The sequence below is a fragment of the Brassica oleracea genome, chromosome C5, assembly GCF_000695525.1.
Source record: "Brassica oleracea var. oleracea cultivar TO1000 chromosome C5, BOL, whole genome shotgun sequence".
Lineage (NCBI taxonomy): Eukaryota > Viridiplantae > Streptophyta > Magnoliopsida > Brassicales > Brassicaceae > Brassica > Brassica oleracea.
Window position 1 is genome coordinate 7716179 of NC_027752.1, and position 21469 is coordinate 7737647.

The 21469-nt window shown below is 35.4% G+C and overlaps 4 protein-coding genes and 1 long non-coding RNA gene across 8 annotated transcripts in view; 4 read left to right on the top strand and 1 right to left on the bottom strand.

Annotated features, from left to right (window-relative positions):
* The window catches only part of LOC106293176 (F-box/kelch-repeat protein At1g16250-like), a 5985-nt gene extending 4989 nt beyond the window's left edge, over window positions 1-996 (top strand). The window contains exon 3 of the mRNA XM_013728844.1: window positions 905-996. Coding sequence (XP_013584298.1) covers window positions 905-985 — 81 coding nt within the window. The 3' untranslated portion in view covers window positions 986-996. The remainder of the gene's footprint in view (window positions 1-904) is intronic.
* A 17-nt stretch (window positions 997-1013) lies between these two features.
* LOC106293175 (F-box/kelch-repeat protein At1g16250-like) lies at window positions 1014-2278 on the top strand. Its single transcript, XM_013728843.1, has 2 exons — window positions 1014-1795; window positions 2058-2278. Exon 1 carries the CDS (start codon window positions 1040-1042, stop codon window positions 1787-1789), a length of 750 nt encoding a protein of 249 aa, XP_013584297.1. The 5' UTR covers window positions 1014-1039; the 3' UTR covers window positions 1790-1795; window positions 2058-2278.
* A 1237-nt stretch (window positions 2279-3515) lies between these two features.
* Window positions 3516-9693, top strand: LOC106295370. Its single transcript, XM_013731252.1, has 9 exons — window positions 3516-3691; window positions 3945-6462; window positions 6529-6612; window positions 6745-6897; window positions 6999-7162; window positions 7237-7384; window positions 7465-7587; window positions 8975-9062; window positions 9310-9693. The coding sequence occupies exons 2-9, from the start codon at window positions 4039-4041 to the stop codon at window positions 9510-9512; spliced, it is 3387 nt and encodes a 1128-aa protein (XP_013586706.1). The 5' UTR covers window positions 3516-3691; window positions 3945-4038; the 3' UTR covers window positions 9513-9693.
* A 1396-nt stretch (window positions 9694-11089) lies between these two features.
* LOC106292511 lies at window positions 11090-15364 on the top strand. 4 transcript variants are annotated; one of them, XR_001260202.1, is made up of 4 exons: window positions 11090-11477; window positions 13946-14240; window positions 14390-14605; window positions 14796-14963. It is a non-coding gene; the product is annotated as an uncharacterized LOC106292511 (long non-coding RNA). The 4 variants fall into 4 exon arrangements; XR_001260200.1 differs by lacking the exon at window positions 11090-11477 and adding an exon at window positions 15030-15364 and having other exon boundaries at window positions 13539-14240; window positions 14796-14926; XR_001260201.1 differs by lacking the exon at window positions 11090-11477 and having other exon boundaries at window positions 13539-14240; window positions 14390-14644.
* A 4169-nt stretch (window positions 15365-19533) lies between these two features.
* LOC106344410 (DEAD-box ATP-dependent RNA helicase 36) overlaps window positions 19534-21469 on the bottom strand; it is a 4574-nt gene continuing 2638 nt past the window's right edge. Inside the window, exons 4-7 of the mRNA XM_013783796.1 lie at window positions 20182-20415; window positions 19851-19966; window positions 19680-19761; window positions 19534-19584 (exon numbers count right to left, since the gene is read on the bottom strand). Coding sequence (XP_013639250.1) covers window positions 19534-19584; window positions 19680-19761; window positions 19851-19966; window positions 20182-20415 — 483 coding nt within the window. The remainder of the gene's footprint in view (window positions 19585-19679; window positions 19762-19850; window positions 19967-20181; window positions 20416-21469) is intronic.

Sequence of the window (21469 nt, forward strand, 5' to 3'; positions counted from 1 at the left end):
AAAACTCGATTTGCCGGTTTTGGAGGGAAAACTCGATATTGCGGTTTTAGTTTTGGCGGAAAAACTCGATTTTGCGGTTTCGGCGGAAAAACTTGATTTTGCGGTTTCGGCGGGAAAACCCGATTTGTCGGGTTCGGCGGAAAACTCGTTTTTGTTGTTTCGGCGGGAAAACGCGATTTTGTAGTTTTGGCGGGGATTGCGGTTTTTGGTCGGTAAATTTTTTTTTTTGTGGTTTTGGTTGAAAAACTAGATTTTTGCGGTTTGCGGGAAAAATAATCTTTCTCATTTTGGCGGAAAAACTCGTTTTGCGGTTTTGGCGGGAAAACTCGTTTTTGCGGTTTTGGGGGGAAAACTCGATTTTGCGGTTTTGAGGGGAAAAACTAGATATTGCGGTTTCGGCGGGAAATCCCGACTTGCAGGTTTCGGCGAAAAACTTGATTTGCCGGTTTTGACAGGAAAACTCGATTTTGCGGTTTTTGCGGGAAACCTCGAATTTGCGGTTTTGGCGGGAAAACTTGATTTTGTGGTTTTGGTGGAAAAACTCAAATTAGGTTTTGGCGGAAAAAAAACACAATTTTTGTTTTTTGACGGAAAAACTTTATTCTTAGTTGTGGAGCAAAAACTCGATTTTGCGATTTTGGGAGGAAAACTTTTGATTTTGATGCTCAACAAATTGGAGGAAAGAATCATATCATATATTAATTTTTCTAGTTTTATCTTTAAAATTTAAGAACAAAAATAAATGAAATATTATTTTCAATTAAATGAGATAACCCTGGTATCAGCCCTAACCCTTGATTATAATAGGGTTAAAATAAGACTGAGTTAAAATAGGGCTGAAATTATATTAAACAAAAGAGGGTTGGGCTCTGATCCTGTACTTAACATCCCTAGTGGCATCCATTGCCTAGGGACGGAGCTATTCAGGATGGCTGAGATCATTATGGTTTTGCGTGTGTTTGCGTTTCGAGCTGTCTTCTTGTGATCGGGGGTTGCTACGTGTCATCGTGAAGAGCATGTTGTTGTCACTAATGTAGTCATGCGGTTTGATCCGTTTACGAAAGAGTGGAAAATGGTTGCTAGCATGAGAACACCGAGGACTCGCTTTGCTTGTGCTGCTGTCTCTGGCAAGGTTTATGTTGCTGGAGGTTGCAATTTAACGCAATCCAGTGGAGTTTCATCTGCTGAGGTTTATGATCCTGTGGCTGATAGGTGGGAGGATTTACTAGAAATTCCTAGACCAGAAATGAACTGCTCTTGGTTTGGGTTATCGTACAAAGGGTCCTTTCATGTGCTGAGAGCTGGAGAGCAAATTTCTACTCAAGCCTTCAATCCATTAGAGATGAGTTGGTCCACTGTGGTGGATATCTGGCCCCTCCCTAGGAGGATGAATTATGCTGTTCAGGTGATGAAAAATGATCGACTCTACTCTATTGTAACCCAAGTACTGGGAGGAAGATTGATCCAGACTAGGGGGGATACAGATGATGAAGGAGAATGGTATACTCTTGGCTCAGTTCCTTGTGTTGTTGTTCTTCCTGATGATCCGAGGGAGCCACAGGTGCTCGGACACGGGTTTGCAGCTCTAAGGGATGAGCTTTATGTTATAGGAGGCCGGTTCCTTAAACTGGAAAAATCAGGTGCAGGGGGATTTGAGAGATTGTCTGTCGTGAGGGTGTGTGACCCTTTAGTTAGGCCTCTGATCTGGAGAGAGGCCAAACCTATGTGCCTTCCAGCCGCTGGGCCTATCACTGGGTGTGTATCTTTGGAAGAATCATCTCCACCTTAACCAAAGGTGATAAATTCTATCTGGATGCACGAATTATTCCTCAAGTTGTGTCATTAATATTTACTTTAGTCTTTCAAAATACAAGTAACCTGCCTCTTCATTTCTCCTGCAGTCTTGCATGGCTTGTGTGTATAAATAAATAATAAGAGTTGTGTTCTTTTCATATTAGCATTTCACATTTGTTTATAGCCGTTTACTTTGCAGTCTATCATCGTTGCATTTCGACAAGGTTTCTAACACCCTTTCGTAATTCTTCCGTGTGCTGTAGCGGGGTCATGGAGTGTCTGTGTGGTGTTAGCAAGAGGTCGTCCCATTAATTGTCAAAGGTTACAAGTTATCAGTGTGCGTGGATGCTTTTGTTAAAGGAAACTAGCTATCAGTGAAGGCAACCTATAACTGTAATGCATTTATGTTCCGGGTAAAAAAAGCTTCTAACAGTTTGATTTGAAGTGAATTCAGTATGTTAATGATTTGAACAAGTTTATTTAAGCAATTACTGCATCACTCACATTCAGTGTATTGAGAGGTTTTGTAAGCTTCATATATTTTGTTATGCGTCTTTTTCTCCTACACAGAGGTGTATCATAAATTCTGAATACAAACCCAAAACAATGCATCATATTAGGATTAAAAACTACATATTCATATGAAATTTATTATAATCAGAATTCAGAAAACGGTACTTGACAGGATCCTAGCGGGAAAATAATACATTACGTGTAAAGAAATTAGAGAACCCGTTGTAATGAAAATAATAAAAAAAAAGTAAGCCCACGTTGCTTATGAAATATAGGATCTGATGAAATTGAGAGTCCCATTTAGAAGGTGGGCAATTTATCCGGTACCCGAAGCCGTATCCGAACTCGACCCTAAAACCCCGAACCGAAATTCGAACCGAAATAGCAAAATACCTGAACGAATATTAAGTTAGGAGAGATTGGATATCCGAACCCGAACGAAAAATATTCGAACCCGAATAGATATCCGAAGATAACCGAACATATATATACTTACTTTTATATTTTTAGATTACATCTCTTATTTTTTAAAAAATATTTATATTGATGTTACACATACGTACTTTATGATCTATATATATAATTATGGAGAAAATGATTTGATATTCATTTAAAATGCATGTCAAACTTTTTGTTTCATATATTAACAAAAGTTACATTCAAAGTTTAAAAACAATACCCAAATTAATATCTATTTGTTTTAGAAATATTATCTTCAAACCTATTAATCATCCAATCTATAAAAAATGAAAAAAATAATTCTTTTCTTTTAAAATCTAAATATCCGAACCCGATTCAAAATAACTGAACCTGAACTAAAAATACCCTAACCCAACCCGAAGTATAGAAATACCCGAACGGGTTCTCTATCCTTATACCGAAATACCCGAAAACCCGAAATATCCGATCCGAATCCGAACAGGTATCCGAACGCCCACCCATAGTCCCATTTAATGCAAAACCGTATAACATAAGCTACGGAATTAGATTCCAATACTCCACCACATCTTATTCTATCATCTCAGCCGTCTATTTTCCCATCTCTTGAAAGATGAACGGTTCACTTATCTTCTGGTTTTAGAAACCGAGTCAGACGGAGTTAAGTTTATTTAATCTTATTACTTACCACTAAAGATTTTGTATTTTTCCATTACAAAAAGTCTGACAATTTGGCTATTTTATTAAAAAAGTGAAGTATTTTAATATAATCTAACCCCTTGAGAGAAACGAGGACAACTAAAGAGGAAGCGAGAGAGAACAAAAAGAAGAAGAAGATGGAGATGTTAAAGTTTTTGATGTATTTATCCTGAGATTTGAGCAAAGAGAAGATGTTTTGGATTATAGCTATTTCTAACAATCGTTATTAATCTTTCTCACCAGACAGGTCAAGCTCTACATTTCTTGTGTTTTTTTTTTGGTTAATTACTATGGCCTGTGGGTTTTCTGTTGAGGTTTTTGATTATTTGGTGAGAGTTTGCTGTTGAAAAGTTTCCATTTTTAGAATCAAAAAGCATGCTTTTGGAGTTTTCTTGTCAAAAACTATTCACTCACAATCGATTATGTCTGAATGAGATTACTGGTCTTATATCTGGAGGGTTCAAAGCTTCTAACTTTATATCTATTTGTCTTCATTGCAGTTTATTATATGCGAGGAGGTTCGGCAATCTCTGAAGCAACTTGGCGGTTCAGCATGTCAGGTTCTGCTTGTGGTTGTTGTTGTTGTTTGTTGTGATGGAAAGAAACAGACCACAGCATCCCTTCAAGCAACAGGGTATGGAACCTGGATATGTGAATGACTCTATCCCTCAAGCATTTACCGCTGAACAAACAGTTTTGACCGGTGCCAATGCCCAGCCTCCAAATCTGAATGCTTCAGATGTTAGGCCGGGGCTTCACTACTCCATACAAACAGGAGAAGAGTTCTCTCTTGAGTTTCTACGAGATAGAGTGATTTCTCAAAGGTCTGCAAACCCCAATGCAGCTGGTGACATGGTGGGAAATGGGATGATGGATTATGAGAGAGCAAACTATCCGCTTCATGAGTTTGGAAACAAACTTGGGCATATCCAATCAGCACCAGAGGCTTTACTATGTCAAGATAGAAGTTTAGGAAACTTTCACGGATATGCATCTTCTTCGTCAGCCTCAGGTAGCTTAACGGCAAAGGTTAAAATCCTCTGTAGCTTTGGTGGGAGAATACTCCCACGTCCAGGCGATTCGAAGCGTAGATACGTTGGAGGGGAAACACACATTATTTCCATAAGAAAAGACGTATCTTGGCAAGAGCTCAGGCAAAAAGTTCTTGAGATATACTACAGGACTCATGTTGTGAAGTACCAGCTTCCTGGTGAAGATCTTGACGCCTTGGTGTCTGTATCGTGCGATGAAGATCTCCAGAACATGATGGAAGAGTATAATGAGATGGAGAACCGTGGCGGTGCGCAAAGGCTTAGGATGTTTCTTTTCTCAGTCGGTGATATGGATGGTTCTCTTTTGGGTGCTAATCAGAGTGATGTTGACTCCGAGTTTCAGTATGTTGTGGCTGTGAATGATATGGATATTGGATCAAGAAGCAACTCAACTCTGAATAGACATGACAGCCTTTCTGCAAACAGTTTAGCTGAGATGGATGTTAGGAACAGTGAAGGCATCAATGGTGTTTCCCCTTCGCAGTTAACTGGAGTTGATCTCCAACAATCCTCTATGCATTATTCTGAGTCTGCGCCACAAGGCTCCATGCTACAGTATCCTCAATCTATTCCACACAATGCTGCTTATCAGTATCCACCGAACTCTACACTTCAGTATGCACAGGTCCTTCCTCCAAGCCCATCTCTTCAGTATCCTCAATCTATTCCACCAGGTTCTACTCTTCAGTATCCACAATCTATCTCCTCCAGCTCCCATGGAATGTACCCACAGTACTATGAAGAAAGGCAACAGTATCCAATGTATCATCAACAAGGTTCTTCCAATTACTCTATTTCCATGCCTTTCCGAGGGCAGCAGCCAAACCATCAACAGCAAAACGCAGCAGTGCAGGCAGGAGAGCTAAACATAAGTCCTGAGATGAAAGTTAGTGAGAACATAGAGCCTGAAAATCGCCAGAACACTCCTCCTCAAGCTGCGGATAATATAGAGGTTAAGAGTCACTGCGTAGTTCGGGAGGCACCAGTTTCTCCAACTGTACATAGCCAGGAACCTACACATATGTTGCCCCCAAGAAGAGATCCAAGACAGAACAATCCTGTGAAGCCTTCTGCTTACCGTGAGGCTGTTTCTCCTGAGCAGGTTCCTGTGTCTGGCGAGGATGATCAGCTTTCAACATCAAGCGGTACATGTGGTCTTGCTCAGACTGACTCTGAGTCAAACTTAATCGATCTTGATTACCCGGAGCCTTTACCGCCCACGCGGAGGGTATATGGCTCAGAGAGGATACCTCGTGAACAGTTAGAAATGCTAAACCGCCTTTCCAAATCTGATGACTCTCAGTTCTTAATGTCTCATTCACAAGCCATCACTGGACAGCAAGATCCAGCAAAACACGGAGAGGGTAAACCACATGAAGATTCACATATTGTTAATGAATTGAATGAACAAGAGACTGTAAACCCTGAAGCTGCCAACAAGAACAGAATGGTCAATGGTGGAGGTATCGAGCCTGAAGGTCCTAATCTTAGTCATATAGACGCATCCACTAATCATGTAATCCCTGAAAACCGAGCTTCTTCAAGTGTTCTTATCGACATCAATGATCGGTTCCCTCAGGACTTCCTCTCTGAAATATTTGCAAAGGCACTCTCTGAGGACATGCCACCAGGGGTCAATGCATATCAGCATGATGGTGCTGGTGTTAGTCTGAATGTAGAGAACCATGATCCTAAAAACTGGTCTTATTTTCGGAAACTGGCTGAGGAACAGTTCAGTGAAAGAGATGTTCCACCAGGCTTTCCATCTGACATGGAAGATAGTGGAGTGAATACCAAATTGCATCACGTTGCTCCTTTGACCAGAGATGGTATTACAACAGAGAACCGTGTGGATCCTCAGCTGAATGTAGGTCAAGATCACGAGGGTGCACAGATGAAGGTCACAGAGAGTGAGGAATTTGGTGCTATGGTTGAGAATCTAAGGACTCCGGATTGTGAACATGAGGTATATGGCAGATTTGATTACAAGATTCCAAAGCAAGAATGTACTAATGAGGATGAATACTTGTAGGATGATGAAAAGACAGAAACAAGGAATGCTGGGCTTCCTCCACTTGGTTCGCCTTTGGCAGATTATGATGCAAGTGGGTTGCAGGTATGATGGATTTTAAAATCTTATACCTGGTAGAACTTTGCAGTTTTCAGACATTTTGAAAGAAACAAACATCAAATTAATTCTCTGGTTCCAACCTTGGTCTGATTCTTTTGTTTATTGATTGTGTCTTAGATCATTATGAATGATGATCTCGAGGAGCTGAAGGAACTTGGTTCTGGCACGTTCGGTACAGTGTACCATGGGAAATGGAGAGGATCAGATGTTGCCATCAAGAGGATAAAGAAGAGTTGCTTTGCTGGTCGATCTTCTGAACAAGAGAGATTAGTGAGTGTTTTTACATTTCTCTATTCCATATTTTCCCTTGAGCATATGTTAAAATGATTTCAAAGTAAGTGATTTATGAATATTTTTTTTTCTGTTTCTAGACTGGTGAATTCTGGGGAGAGGCTGAGATTCTTTCAAAGCTTCATCATCCAAATGTGGTTGCGTTTTATGGTGTTGTAAAAGATGGACCTGGTGGAACATTGGCTACTGTAACAGAGTACATGGTTGATGGTTCTCTGAGACATGTTCTAGTCAGGAAAGATAGGTACAAATCTCTCTTATAAGTTTGTCTGTTTTCCTCTCCGATGATCGGTTATAGATTCTTTGGTATGTTTTCAGACACCTGGATCGTCGTAAGAGACTAATCATTGCAATGGATGCTGCATTTGGAATGGAATATTTGCACGCCAAAAACATAGTTCACTTCGATTTGAAATGTGACAACTTACTTGTAAACCTCAAAGATCCTTCTCGCCCAATCTGCAAGGTAAAGGCTTCATTGATATAATGTCTCTTTTAATATCATCAAATTTTTTGCCTTATACTCTTCATTCATTCTTGCTCTAGGTTGGAGATTTCGGTTTGTCCAAAATTAAAAGAAATACATTAGTATCTGGTGGTGTACGTGGAACCCTTCCGTGGATGGCACCAGAGCTTCTAAACGGTAGCAGCAGCAAAGTTTCAGAAAAGGTAAAAATATAATATGTTTGATAGTGAGTAGGGCCCGTTCATTTCTCCATTCTGATGAACCATCTGGATGAAGACGAGAGTTTTGTTCCTTTATGCACTAAACGTGCAACTCATTTGGATGGAGACGAGAGCTTTGTTCGTTTAGGTTCATTCGGATGACTTTCGGAAATTTAGGTTTAATTTTAAAGTCCATTCAGCTGAACCAATTTAGACCATTTGGATGGAGATGGTTCATTCAATATGGTATAATGTCTATTATGCCTCTGATGTAATTCACAAATTACAAACCTAAACATAATATCATTTTGTCACATACGAAAACTGACAAAACTACAAAAACGCATTTTCTTGCTAAAACCTAAAAATGAATTTTTCACGCCTAAACCCTTAAAACGCATTTCCGGACAAAATTGCAAAAAAGTGTTTTCCCGCCAATATTGCAAATGTGTTTTCCCGCAAAAAATCGCAAAAACGTGTTTTCATGGCAAAACCACAAAACGCGTTTTCACGCCAAAATCGAAAAAACATGTTTTTCCGCCAAAACCAAAAATCATGTTCTCGTCAAAACCGAAAATCTCGTTTTCTTTTTCTGCCAAAACCAAAAAACATGTTCTCGCCAAAACCGAAAATCTCGTTTTCCGGCCAAAACCGTAAAAACGCGTTTTCCCACCAAAACCGCAAAAACGTGTTTTCCCACCAAAACCACAAAATGTGTTTTCTCGCAAAAACCGAAAATTGTAATTTTCCGCAAAAACCAAAAAATCTCGTTTTCCCGCCAAAACCGAAAAACGCGCTTTCCCGCTTAAACCAAAAAATCTCGTTTTCTCGCCAAAAATGTATTTTCCGCCAAAATCGTAAAAACGCGCTTTCTCGCCAAAATTTTTTAAAAAATGTATTTTCCCGCTAAAATCAAAAAATCTCGTTTTCCCGTCAAAATCAGAAAATCTCATTTTCCCGTTAAAACCAAAAAATCTCGTTTTCTGCCAAAACTGAAGTTACAGTCGGTTTATTATTAATATTCTTTTTAGTTTGAAACTCAAAGTTTTTTTTCAAATACATGTTTATCAATTTTTTTGTTTATTAGAAGTTATTATTGTAGTAAAATTTTAATCTATGATTAAATCAACACAAGGGTATTTTAGTAATTTGTTTACTAAACTTATTTGGGTGGAAATGAAAATAAAGAAACAAACATAAGATCCATTTAGATGATTCATCTAGATGAGTTATCTGGATGGACAAACAAACAGTCTCAAAAATCTGAATGGATCATCTGGATAGATCATACAAATGAATCATCTGGATGGAGATGAAAAATGCCGAAACAAACATCCCCTAAGAAGAATAGAAACGAACCCATTCTGAGTTATTACTCGTTTACATGCAGGTGGATGTCTTCTCTTTTGGCATAGTCTTGTGGGAGATTCTAACTGGAGAGGAACCATATGCTAATATGCACTATGGTGCAATAATAGGTGCGTATCGGTAAATACGGTTTGATAAGATTAATGTTTTGGTTCGGTTTGAGTTATGCTATGAAGTATGAATGATTCTCAATGAAACTGAGGTTGTAGTCAGGTTATGTAGTCAGGTTATGTTCTTCTGGACTCGGTTGTTGTTTTTCCAAAGTGGAAGAAGTGAAACTTTATCTGTATATCTTGTCTGTTCTTTTTTCTTCGTCTTGGACATGACTATGCCTAACTACTCTACGGTCAAATGCAGGTGGGATAGTGAACAGCACACTGAGGCCGACCATACCAACTTACTGTGACTCTGACTGGAGAATATTAATGGAGGAATGTTGGGCGCCTAATCCGACGGCACGACCATCCTTCACGGAGATAGCTGGCCGGTTACGTGTGATGACAACTGCTGTAACTTCGAACCAGTCCAAACCGCCAGCTCACAATAAGGCTTCAAAGTAAAACAGTGTCTTTAGTCTTTTACTCTTTTCAATGTTTTGGGGGTCAGGAGGAAGATATTTGTTGACCCTTTTCTCCTTTCCCTTTTCATTTACCAAAACCATAAACAAGTTTAAGTAATAAAATTGGTTTGAGGCGTTGTATCAACAGTCAAAAGTTGTTTTTCCTCACGTTATTTTTCTTACTGATGTGGAAAAAGACCTGATACTGGTATACATGAAGAACTAGTATTTTAACCCACGCTGATCGGAGGAAATTTTTTACTTCTATTATACAATAAACATAGTAAGTTATTTATGAATATGTGTATATAAGATGTTTGACTTTAAAATGTTTATAAGCTATGAAGTTGGATAATATTAAACTATACATAGAAGAATATCCCCTATATACTTTTAGATGTTTGATTTTGTTCGTTACTTGTGTTTGTAATTGTACTACATGGAATTGTGCAATGACAAACACTTGTGTTGACTGTTCGTGATTGACATTGGTTGAGGACCAGACATTCGTGGATCAAGGACAATAGAAGTCCATGTTCTGCCTGCCTTCTTTTTCTGTTCCCGTATTGGACTTTTGTATGCATGCAAAAAGAAAAGCAATCCATCCAGAGCCGGCCTTGAGATTTTCGGAGTTATAGCCGGTTTAAGAAAGATTTCAATAATTTGAGAGTCTTAAACTTTTTTATTTTTACAAATGTAAAAGTTTATTTATATATAATTTTTTTTGAAAATTTTGGAGATTTGAGACAAATGTTTCATCTGGGTTTGACATATGACCAGCCATAAACCCATTATAAATTAGATATCATATTAAAATCAATGGTCAAAGATTCAGAGTTAAGCAGAGAAACTGTGGAGTTAACAGTAGGTAGCAATCTCATCTGTGAGAGAACCACCCTTAGGGGTGGGCGTTCGGGTATCCGTTCGGGTCGGGTATTTCGGATTTTCGGGTATTTCGGTATAGAAGTGTAGAATCCGTTCGGGTGTTTCTGTACTTCGGGTCGGGTTTGGATTTTTTAGTTTGGGTTCGGTTATTTTGGATCGGGTTCGGATATTTAGATTTTGAAAAAAAATAATTAAATTTTCATTTCTCAAATTTCTTGTATTTAAAAATATAACTTTCACTTAACTAATTTTTTATTTTTAATAGATTGAATGGTTAATAGATTTGGACATAACATTTTGAACTAAAAAGACATTAATTTGGTTATTGTTTTTAAATTTTGGATGTAACTATTTGTTAATTTTTGAAATAAAAAATTTGGCATGCATTTTAAATGAGTAGCAAATCGTTTTCTCCGTAATTGTATGTATATCATATGAGCTTAAAATATGTGTAGTATCAATATAAATATCTATAATAATAATTTGGAGTTTTCTCAAACCTCAGCCTTCCACGTCCTTCTCCCTCCTTGGGGCGTTTTTTAAAAAGTGTCGTCCTTTCATTCGTTTTCGAATTGGGCTTTGGTTTTTTATTCAGGCTTCTTTTCTCTGTTTACGTTGATTTTGAATTGGGTTTCTTATTCTTTGCTTCAGGCCCAGTTTGCATATGTTTACCTTTCTTTTTCTGTTTTTTCTTCGTAACCTTCACCGACGATTTGCAGAGATCGAACAAACGATCACCTCTCCGTAATCTCTCAACTTCGCATTGACACCTTCTTTACTAATTAATGCTTTGATTTTAATGATGGTGTTCAATCAAACAAGCCATCGCTTTCTCGTCCATCCAGCTTCCCTTCGGACCCTCCCTTCGTAATCAAACCCAATCTCTATATATGAACCCAAACGAGTAGTCTCTGCAAATCTTATCGCCTCGGTTTCTTCTTTCACACCATTCTATCTGTAAGAGTCTCTGAAACCATGGTTAATCCTCAACTTCTTCTGTCTGAGCTGAAGGTTAGACGTTGTAAGGAGACTGTTCTCACCCGGCTCCTTCATCTTTGGGAAGTAAGGAATATGAAGAAAGGTGGTGAGTAATGGCTTTGAAATTAGGTTATTAAGTGAAGAAACCATCATCCATGTTTACTATGGTTATAACTTAGCATTTAGTTATCAAGTGATGAATTATGTATGTAATGTAGCAGATTTTGTTTCGTCAAACGTGTAGCAGATTTAAATCATAAACTAGATTTTTCACCCGCACATCCATGCGGGTAGATTTTCATTTTATAAATATATAATGGATACCATCACAAAACTTTAAAAGATATTTACATTTTAGTGTTATATATTGAGTAAATCTATAATGTTATTGGTTACGATTCTTATTCGATATTATTAATGTATAATGATTTGTTTTATATATTTTACTTTATTATTAATTGTTATTATATATTAATATATTTTCGAGTTTGGTAAAATAAATTCATAGTATGAAATAAAAAATTGAGAATCTCCTTCATTTTTTTCTAATTTTTACAGACTGAATACAATACATTTTAAAATTTTATTTAGTTATACTATAAAACTGATATTTTCTTCGCATAATTTATATTTCTATGTTATTTATTTTTGTATATTGTGGGATTTTATAAGTAAATACATTATAATAATACTATATTATTAATTATGAAATCAATCGCTGCATTAATTTAAAAATATTTTAAAATTTTATTAAGATTTTGTTAGGCTTTTTCAACATATTTTGTTATAAGTAAAAATAAAATTTCAATTTACAGTTAAAATTTATTTATTAATATCTATATAATTTATAAGATTTTTTAGAAATGTTATATATTAAATAGATTAACTTAAATAGTCAAATAGATGTAATTGATGAAATAGACCTAATATAAATTTTTATGGTATTTCTTTTAATAAAGAAGATATAGAATATAATTATAAAATTTGAAAAATAGCATACACTTTTATTTTATTTTTTTATAATAAAATTTTATTTAAATTAATGTATAATAGTATATATTATTAATTACAAAATTAATCAGTGGTATTAATTTAAATAAAATATTCAAATTTTTAGAAAGATTTTGTTAGATTTTTTCTGAACATTTTGTTATAACTAAAAATAATATTTAAATTTACAGTTAAAATTGATTTATTATTAATATCTTTATATATTGAATAGATTAATATAAATAATTAACGAAATGTAATTAATGAAATAAACCTAATTAGGCTAGTATGATTTTTTTATGGTAGATAAAATTGGTACTTTTCTTTAGATAAGATTTTGTATACGATTTGAATCAATTAATAAAGACAAAACCATTCGCTTCACCCATATTAATATTAGCATTGTTATTAGAATTGTCTTAATACTGTCAATTGACTATAATAGAAACCACTTCATATGGGTCCCAAAAATTAATTTGGTCTGTAACAGAATTAAATCATACTCCCTCCGTTCCTAAAAGATGTATGTTCTGGAAAAAAAATTTGTTTCAAAAAGATACATTTTCAAGGTATGATTTTATGAAAAATTGTAAGTTTCAAAAAAATTAATGGTGATTATTGAATTTTTATTGGCTAAAAATTATAAAAAATTGTTATTCACAAAAAACAATGCATATTTAATGAGTTTTCTTAATATATGTGAAAAGTCTAGAATATGCATCTTTTAAAAACAGAGGGAGTAATTCCCTTTAACAATATATATTAGACGTGTTTTTTTAGAACGAACGACCATTTTATTATTCAAACTTGATGTAGTCTGAATAATCAAACCGGAATAGAACAACCAATAAAACAAAGCTTTTTATTAAACGTGTTAATATGAACGACCGAAATGAATGATTCTTAATAGAGTTTTCTTATTAATATATGAAACTGATTATTGATATATATATATATATATATATATATATCTATAATAATAATTTGGGGTTTTCTCTCACCTCAGCCCTCCACGTCCTTCTTCTTCCTTGGGCGTTTTTTGACAAGTGTCGTCCTTTCATTCGTTTTCGAATTGGGCTTTGGTTTTTTATTCAGGCTTCTTTTCTCTGTTTACGTTGATTTTGAATTGGGTTTCTTATTCTTTGCTTCAGGCCCAGTTTGCATATGTTTACCTTTCTTTTTCCGTTTTTTCTTCGTAACCTTCACCGACGATTTGCAGAGATCGAACAAACGATCACCTCTCCGTAATCTCTCAACTTCGCATTGACACCTTCTGTACTAATTAATGCTTTGATTTTAATGATGGTGTTCAATCAAACAAGCCATCGCTTTCTCGTCCATCCAGCTTCCCTTCGGACCCTCCCTTCGTAATCAAACCCAATCTCTATATATGAACCCAAACGAGTAGTCTCTGCAAATCTTATCGCCTCGGTTTCTTCTTTCACACCATTCTATCTGTAAGAGTCTCTGAAACCATGGTTAATCCTCAACTTCTTCTGTCTGAGCTGAAGGTTAGACGTTGTAAGGAGACTGTTCTCACCCGGCTCCTTCATCTTTGGGAAGTAAGGAATATGAAGAAAGGTGGTGAGTAATGGCCGTTGATATGGGTTTGGTGGACGAGAAGGTACTTCTTTCCTATGAATCTGTTATGTCTTAAGATCACTGGAATTTTGTATGCAATCCACGCTGATTAAGCATCTTAGAGAAGGATGGATTTTTGAGCTCCGTGTTTTCGACGTCACTGACGGCAGTACCCGTCTCGGACCAAACCACTTTACTCGAGATTATGGAAACAAACAACAGTTTACCTACGGAGATCTTCATGTTCTGCAATTATGAGGAACTTATCTTGCTAATACGTACACCCAATTACCAGGTTAGTTTCAAGCATAACCTCAATAGTTGTACGAGTCAATACATATCTTCGATAACAAAACGTCATAATACGTCACTGTTCCATACAAGATAGTTTTGGTGAAGTAATGACCATCAAAAACACATATATGATACAACTATGAAACACAGACAATCCAGCTCTGTTTTTGGGAAGCTCAGAATGTGAAAAAGGTGGTGCACTTATGGGTGTCGACATGCTACTATTGGATGATAAGGTACTAGCTTTAATGATCATGTTTCGTGATTATTATAACTATGGTTCGTGAATTTTGGTTTACATCTCCTACTCATGCCGGCATATCTCATCCAAGCCTCTGTAACGGTCCATCGGCTTAACGCATTCAGGTAACTTCTTAAGGAGGGAGCTACACATGAACTTAGTGGGTACGATGTTACCAGAAGGAACAATCATTTCAAATTACTATATATATATGCAGGCTGCAGACTACTCCTTTAGATCTAGCTTATCATGATTTCAATTTTTTTGATTTCCAGTACATCTGTTGACAATTCACCTACTTATATTGTGTTGCAGAGAATTTGATGGTAACAAGAATTTGGAGCACGAGATCTCCAGGATACTTTTAGCTAAGGCGAAGATAAGCTCTTTATAAGTTATCTTCTCCTCTACATGTTACGTGAATTAGTCTCTTCAATTTGTTCAAAGTGATTCTCTTCAGCTTGATCATAACTACGTTCCTCATTCAACAAGTTATATTCGGTTGGCCCTGCAATTTACAGTATGAGTTTCTATTTTTTTTTCTCTCAGTATCATTGAATGTATAAACCGCAAAGCAAAGCACAATATATACACAAGAAACCGGAGGAATGGAGTGTAAGGGATTCTCAAGCCCTGTTCGTTTGGTTGCCGCAGGTTTCAGCGTCAGCGGCAACGTCAGCGGCAGCGTCAATGAAGACAGTTGTTGTTCGTTTCGCAGACGCTGACGCTGCCGCATATTATATCACGACCGCAGGTTTTATCGGCGTCAGCCGCAGGACGCGGCGTCAGACGCAGCTTCCTGCGTCAACGAAGCGAACAAGAGTTGACGCAAAATGTTGACGCTGCCGCTGCCGCCGGTACCTGCGGCAACCAAACGAACAGCCCTTCAGTCATGTGTTATGTAAGCTCTTCTATCAACAAGAGACTGTGAAGATCAATAATCAAACCAAGTAGTCAATTTTGGATTGTTGGAAGGGGGAGTGACCACCTGAATCTAGATATGATGGAACATTGATGAATATGTTTCGTGCAAGTCTATATTCTATTATAGTTTCTCTTATTTACTGCTCCAAGTCCCACGATATACATGAGCTTAGTAACAAAAGTATTCATTCATGGAGAAGGTTATAGTATGCTAACTTATATTCAGGTTTGTTATGATGATTGCTAAATTTCTTAAAACTGATTTAACAGGATGGAGAGTCTGGGATGACAAGGTGATACTGTAGGTTCCATTGCCCGCCACAGTTTACCAATAACTGGTTAGATTACATAGCACATCTACTTTATTTTCACTATTAAATTAGTTTTTCTTCACCGCAGTAGCTCTTGGAGGCTCAAGTGCTCAACCTTTCTTTTGGTCGCTAATGCGTGGAAAACTGGTATGCCTACAAGGTTTCAAGCAATGGACTTCTGTTTCTTTTTTATTTCCTTCAGTAAGAGAACATTATCAGTTTAGGAGATCTCTTCAAAAATTACAATTTTGAAGTCCATTGCAAATTAGTAGACATTAATTAGCTAGGCAAAAATCAGATACTTATATTGGAGAATAGGTCATAAGTAAATATTTAATTGATTTTCTGCAAGATGCTTTGTGAAAGGAGCTGAGCTTTGGGAAATATAGGGGAAGGGAAACAACGCTTGTGATTTGATGGAAAATGAGATCTTGATGTGAATGCATTGTTTTAACTAAATAATTGTTTTGTTATTGTATTAAAAGATCTAAAATTTTTAGAAACATTAGTTTGCAGAAATAAATCAATTAATTTGATTCAATATAAGCTAAATAGCCAGCTCTGTTTCTGAATTCCCTTATGATAATTACCTAAGTATGATCACATTGATAACACTTCACAATTTGACACCGCCTACCTTCTTCCTTAGTAATAGTAACTTCCATCAGATAAATATTAAACCTTTAAAAAACAGTATAACATATAGCTTCTAACTTCTCAGACCCACTCATAACCCACATCAATTATTATTAACTATGGATAAATGTTAAAGCAGCCTGTACTTCACACCTGCGCCTCCAGCAACTTCTCCACGAAAATATCTATACATGTCACCAAAACTTATGCACATAAAAAACCAACAACCTAAAAATTCTATATCAGGAAGTTTAGGTTTACAAACGATCTATGAAAAATTTGGAACATATGTTTATGTAGCACATGTTATGTGACAACACATTGACCTCCCAAATTAATAAGATAGTTATATGAAATAAATTTTTATGTTACAAAAAAGAGTTATATGACAAAATGAGGTCCATGATCCTTTGAAAAATCAAACAAACATATCTAAATCTCACCGAAACACAAACACAAAGTAAAAAACCATGTGACAATTAATACGATCTTCCAAATTAATTAGTGTAATAATATCATAATTTGAAAAACTTAAAAAATGTATTGGTTATTCTTACTAAATTTATATTTCTTCAACTTTATCAAAGTGAAATAAAAATTAAAAGAATAAATATAAACCATAGTATTTTTCTTAATTTTTTATTTAAAATTTTGTTTTCTCTTTAAAAAAGTTAATGGTTTTTCAATTCAAACCAATAAAATTTACAATATAATATTAGAAAAAGATTATATTTATTATGTTCAGTTTAAAGTATTTTTCAAATGTTTATAAAATTAAAATAATTTTATTGTAAACTAACCGCCCGAAGGGCGGGCCAACCCCTAGTTTTATATAAAATAAGAGATGTAAGCTAGAAATATAAGGTTAATTATACATATGTTCGGTTATTTTCGGATATCCATTCGGGTTTGGATATTACCCGTTCGGGTTCGGATATCCAATCTCTCCTAATTTAATACCCGTTCGGATATTCTGCTACTTCAGTTCGGATTTCGGTTTGGTTTTATCGGATCGGGTTCGGATGCCACTTCGGATATCGGGTAAAATGTCCGCCTCCTAACCACCCTATTTAATTTTGGTTAGTTATTTGATGTTCCAAACATAGTATAATCCCAAATAGATTCTTTTTTTTTTGTCAAATAGATTCTTTTTTTTTTTGGTCAATAGATTCTACACACCATTATTATTCTTCAAGTGTGAGCAGCGATGCTTCAAAACAGCATCTCCCATTACTTTGATCCAAATCTTGTGAAATCTACTCGTCACCGTATCTTTTAGCTCATCAATAGCTCTGTTCCATATATGAGAGTCTCCTCACCGTATCTTTTAGCTCATCAGTAGAAAAATGTTATTTTTTAATTTAAAAATATCATTAGAATATAAATTAAAATTATTTAATCAATTATAAATTACTATTTTAATAAAGTTACCTAAAATGTGAATACTTCTTACATGTTGAAATATCTAAAACTTACTTAAACATCGTACATTTTGAAATAGAGAAGTATAATATAATCAACTAAATATTAACAAAGACAACTTTGCTACCATGTTTAAGCTAACAATATATGGTACTTAAATTATAAATTAATAAATAGTAAAATCTCAATATTAAAAAAGCAAAAAAATCTAACAAGTATTGGTAGAAAATAAATCCGGATATAATGCTTTATAAAATATAACTTGTTTGATTGATCTATTTGATAAATGTTTTATAACAAATGAGCTTAAACATAAGAATTTTCAAAGCCCACTTTTGGGATACGGTTTATATTACCATATTTAAAAAATCTATTTTTTTCATTCAAGATGCTCACTCTACTCTTTCTTTCTTCGTAGCTTGAAGCTCATTTCCTCTGCAACAATAGAGTCCACAAAGCTAAGATCATAATTTCCATGTAGAACTATTTTTGAAACCAGTTAGGATTCACAATTGAAGTTGCTTAATGTCATGTTATTGTTCTTACTTATATGAACTGACTTGTGAATGGGTATATAAAAAGAATGTTTCACACCACACAATCTTTAGATAGTAGACAATCAAGATTCAAGACTCAAAGAACATTAATAAACAATCGGAGATTTACTGATCAAACTGTACAAAAGATCCACATTGAGATATGTTTAAGAGTTACTCTTATATTTAGACAACAATGAAATTGTGATGCTTGGATAATAAATTGAAATTAGTGATATTTTGATAGGTAAATTAACGCTTCATGTTAGTTTTTTTTGGTTTTGATGTTCTTCCACATTATCCAACGATTCGAGAATGTAGACAAGCAAATATGAAGATAGCCATAAACGATTTGAGAATGTAGACAATCGAGACATTTATAAACATGAGGCAGTGGAGACGATTTGAGAATGTATATATATACTTAATTTGTTGGAAGTAAATAAATTAAAATTCTTTTCAAATCTACTCTATTATGTTGATATAAATATTGTGAAAACTATATATATAATAACCATATTAGTTTATATATAATAACCATATCGGTCTATTTCTATTTAATAAATTTAATAGTTTGTTTCTATTGTAATGTAGAGTTGATTAAACTAATTGGTTTATTATTGTTATTTTTATAATATAATTTAATTTCAGTACAACTATTTTTACCAGACGATTTAATAGTATATAATTTAATTTTAGACAACTATCTAAACTCAAAATAAAAATAAACATGGATTCTCGTAGATTTATAATTAAAATACAGTTGAAAGAAAATAAAATTAAAAAATGCGTTCTAGAGTCTAAATGATAACGTGAGTCTGTAGTAATGTTCTAACAGACTCATTGGGGGTAATTGGTTGAGGCCGTAAGAGTTGCGCATAGTCTTTTTAATTTCTACATCCATTTTTTAAAGCAATCGTGCTTTTATTTTAAAAATTGAATCTAAAGCCAAAACATTATAAAAGGAAATATGTTAGCTTTAGAAAACACTTTCTCTAGAGATCTTATAAAGTGCTCTGAAAAATTTCTACAGCAAAATAAATTAAAGGTAAAGCCGAAAATCTAGAACCTAAATCTTAGAGCAAAAAAACAGAAAGTGACAGCCTCTACCAATCACCCCGTTAGCGAAAAAAACTAGTGCTTTCCGAAGAAACATTTTGTCTGACCAAAAATTGGTATAGCTAAGCGGACAAGTTGACCAAAAAAATAAAAATAAAAGCATAGTTATCCTTTTTCTTCGGCAGCTTTTCTCTTTTGTATCCTAAATCCCTTTACCTGCAAGTGTTTTAGTTTCCGTAAAAAATGAATTTTAAAGGTTAGGTTCTAAGCAAACAACGAACATGAATACTTCCATGATTTTTCAGCTATACCTCAGTGATAATGCTTACAGCTAGTCCACCTCTACCAGCTCTAGCTGTACGTCCAACACGATGAACATAATCCCTTGGATATCTGATACGAGCCAAGCGTAGAATTAGAGTATCCGTGAGCTTCAAAGGCACAGTGAATAGGCGAGAAAGGAAACTTTCACCAGAAGGTACCTTGGAATGTCATAGTTGATTACAAGGTCAACAGTAGGAATGTCCAATATCGGTATTTTCCCGGACTTGATTTTACTGAGTGCAGAGAGCCGCATAGACTGAGAATTAATGCAAAGCTGCATTTTCAACTTTGAGCTCTTCAAGCATAAGACTTAACCTTTGACAAGTTCTAGAAACATGAACAATGTGTAATCCGAAATTCAGAATGGAAACGCCAGCTAGTGAACGAACTAGTAAAGCTATGAATATGAGAGCTGCAAGTGGAGACAAAAATCTTGGCTGATCGAATCTCATGGTATTCCATTTGCGACAATATGTGCACAAGATATACTTCTTTGGCATCTTTGTTCAAGAAGATGTACTGCTGCTTGAGAGTATCAACCGTCTTTAAACCTTCATAGGCTTCATAGAAATAAGCTTTGTTTGAAGAATGTTCGAGCAATGGCTGTAAGTTACTTGTGATTGTAGTGGAGAACAACAACGTTTGTCTACTCTTGGGCAGGCAGTGAAAGATAGTACGCAACTCGTCTTGGAAACCCAACATCAAGAACTTTATCCGCCTCATCTAGCACCAAGAACTGATTAACAAAACCAAAAATAAATGAACAGGCAGCAATTTTCATAGCTCAAAGTTGGGACTTTGACCCGAACTTAACCTAAACTTTGGTTTTCGGTTTAAGTTCAGTAAGGTATTCGGTTCAGTTCGGGAGATTAAAAAAGTTTGTGCTAGGGTTTTATGGTTTTTGCGGGGTTTAGCTATGATGGTGATTCCACCTTCCTTGGGCTTCGAAGGTTACGGCGGATCAGAAGAAAAATGAAGCGATCGACGGCGAGTTTGTCGACGGTAAACTAGGGGAGTTCAAATCCAGTTTAGCCATTGTAGAGATAAGTTGTATAATGTTTTAATGTCGTCTTCTGTGACGAGATTTACCATTGTAGAGATTACTCTGAGCCCAAGCTATAGTTGATTGACTATCACAATGAATGCGTATAGATGGCACAGCCAGGTTTCTCTCACATATGAATATCTTCCAAAAAAATTTCTAAGCTATTCAGTTTCTTTTGCTGTTTTGTCTAAAGCTATGAACTCAGATTCCATGGTGGATCTGGCTAACACTGTTTGTTTGGTAGAGTTCCATGATATTGCTGCTCCTCCTAGTGTAAAGACATCTATTTGTGGATTTTGAGTTTTTAGAATCTGATATCCAGTTAACATCACTATATCCTTCTAAAACTGTTGGTTCTTTACCATAGTGAAACCCAAAATCTTTGGTGTAACGCAAGTAATTAAGTTCTCTTGTTATAGCTTTCCAGTGTGTATGACCTGGATTACTTGTATATCGGCTAAGTATGCATGTGCTAGATCTGGTCTCGTACAATTAATCAAGTACATGAGACTTCCGATCACACGTGCATACTCGTTTTGTGAAACCGCTTCACCTGAATTCTTTGTCAAGTGCATTTGGGAATCTAGCGGAGTTTTTGCCGTACTTTTAGAGTAATTTTTAAATCTCTCTAATATTGTTTGAGCATAATGAGATTGAGTTAAGGTAATTTCGTTTGAATTTCTTGTGACTTTAACCCCGAGAATTACATCTGCTAATCTCAAGTCTTTCATC

Excerpts from the sequence above, each read along its gene's own strand:
- LOC106293175 (XM_013728843.1), top strand. The coding sequence starts at position 1,040 with ATGCGGTTTGATCCGTTTACGAAAGAGTGGAAAATGGTTGCTAGCATG.
- LOC106295370 (XM_013731252.1), top strand. The coding sequence starts at position 4,039 with ATGGAAAGAAACAGACCACAGCATCCCTTCAAGCAACAGGGTATGGAA. Across the intron at positions 6,898-6,998 it reads CTTCTGAACAAGAGAGATTA|ACTGGTGAATTCTGGGGAGA; the intron begins GTGAGTGTTTTT and ends TTCTGTTTCTAG. Across the intron at positions 7,163-7,236 it reads GTTCTAGTCAGGAAAGATAG|ACACCTGGATCGTCGTAAGA; the intron begins GTACAAATCTCT and ends GTATGTTTTCAG.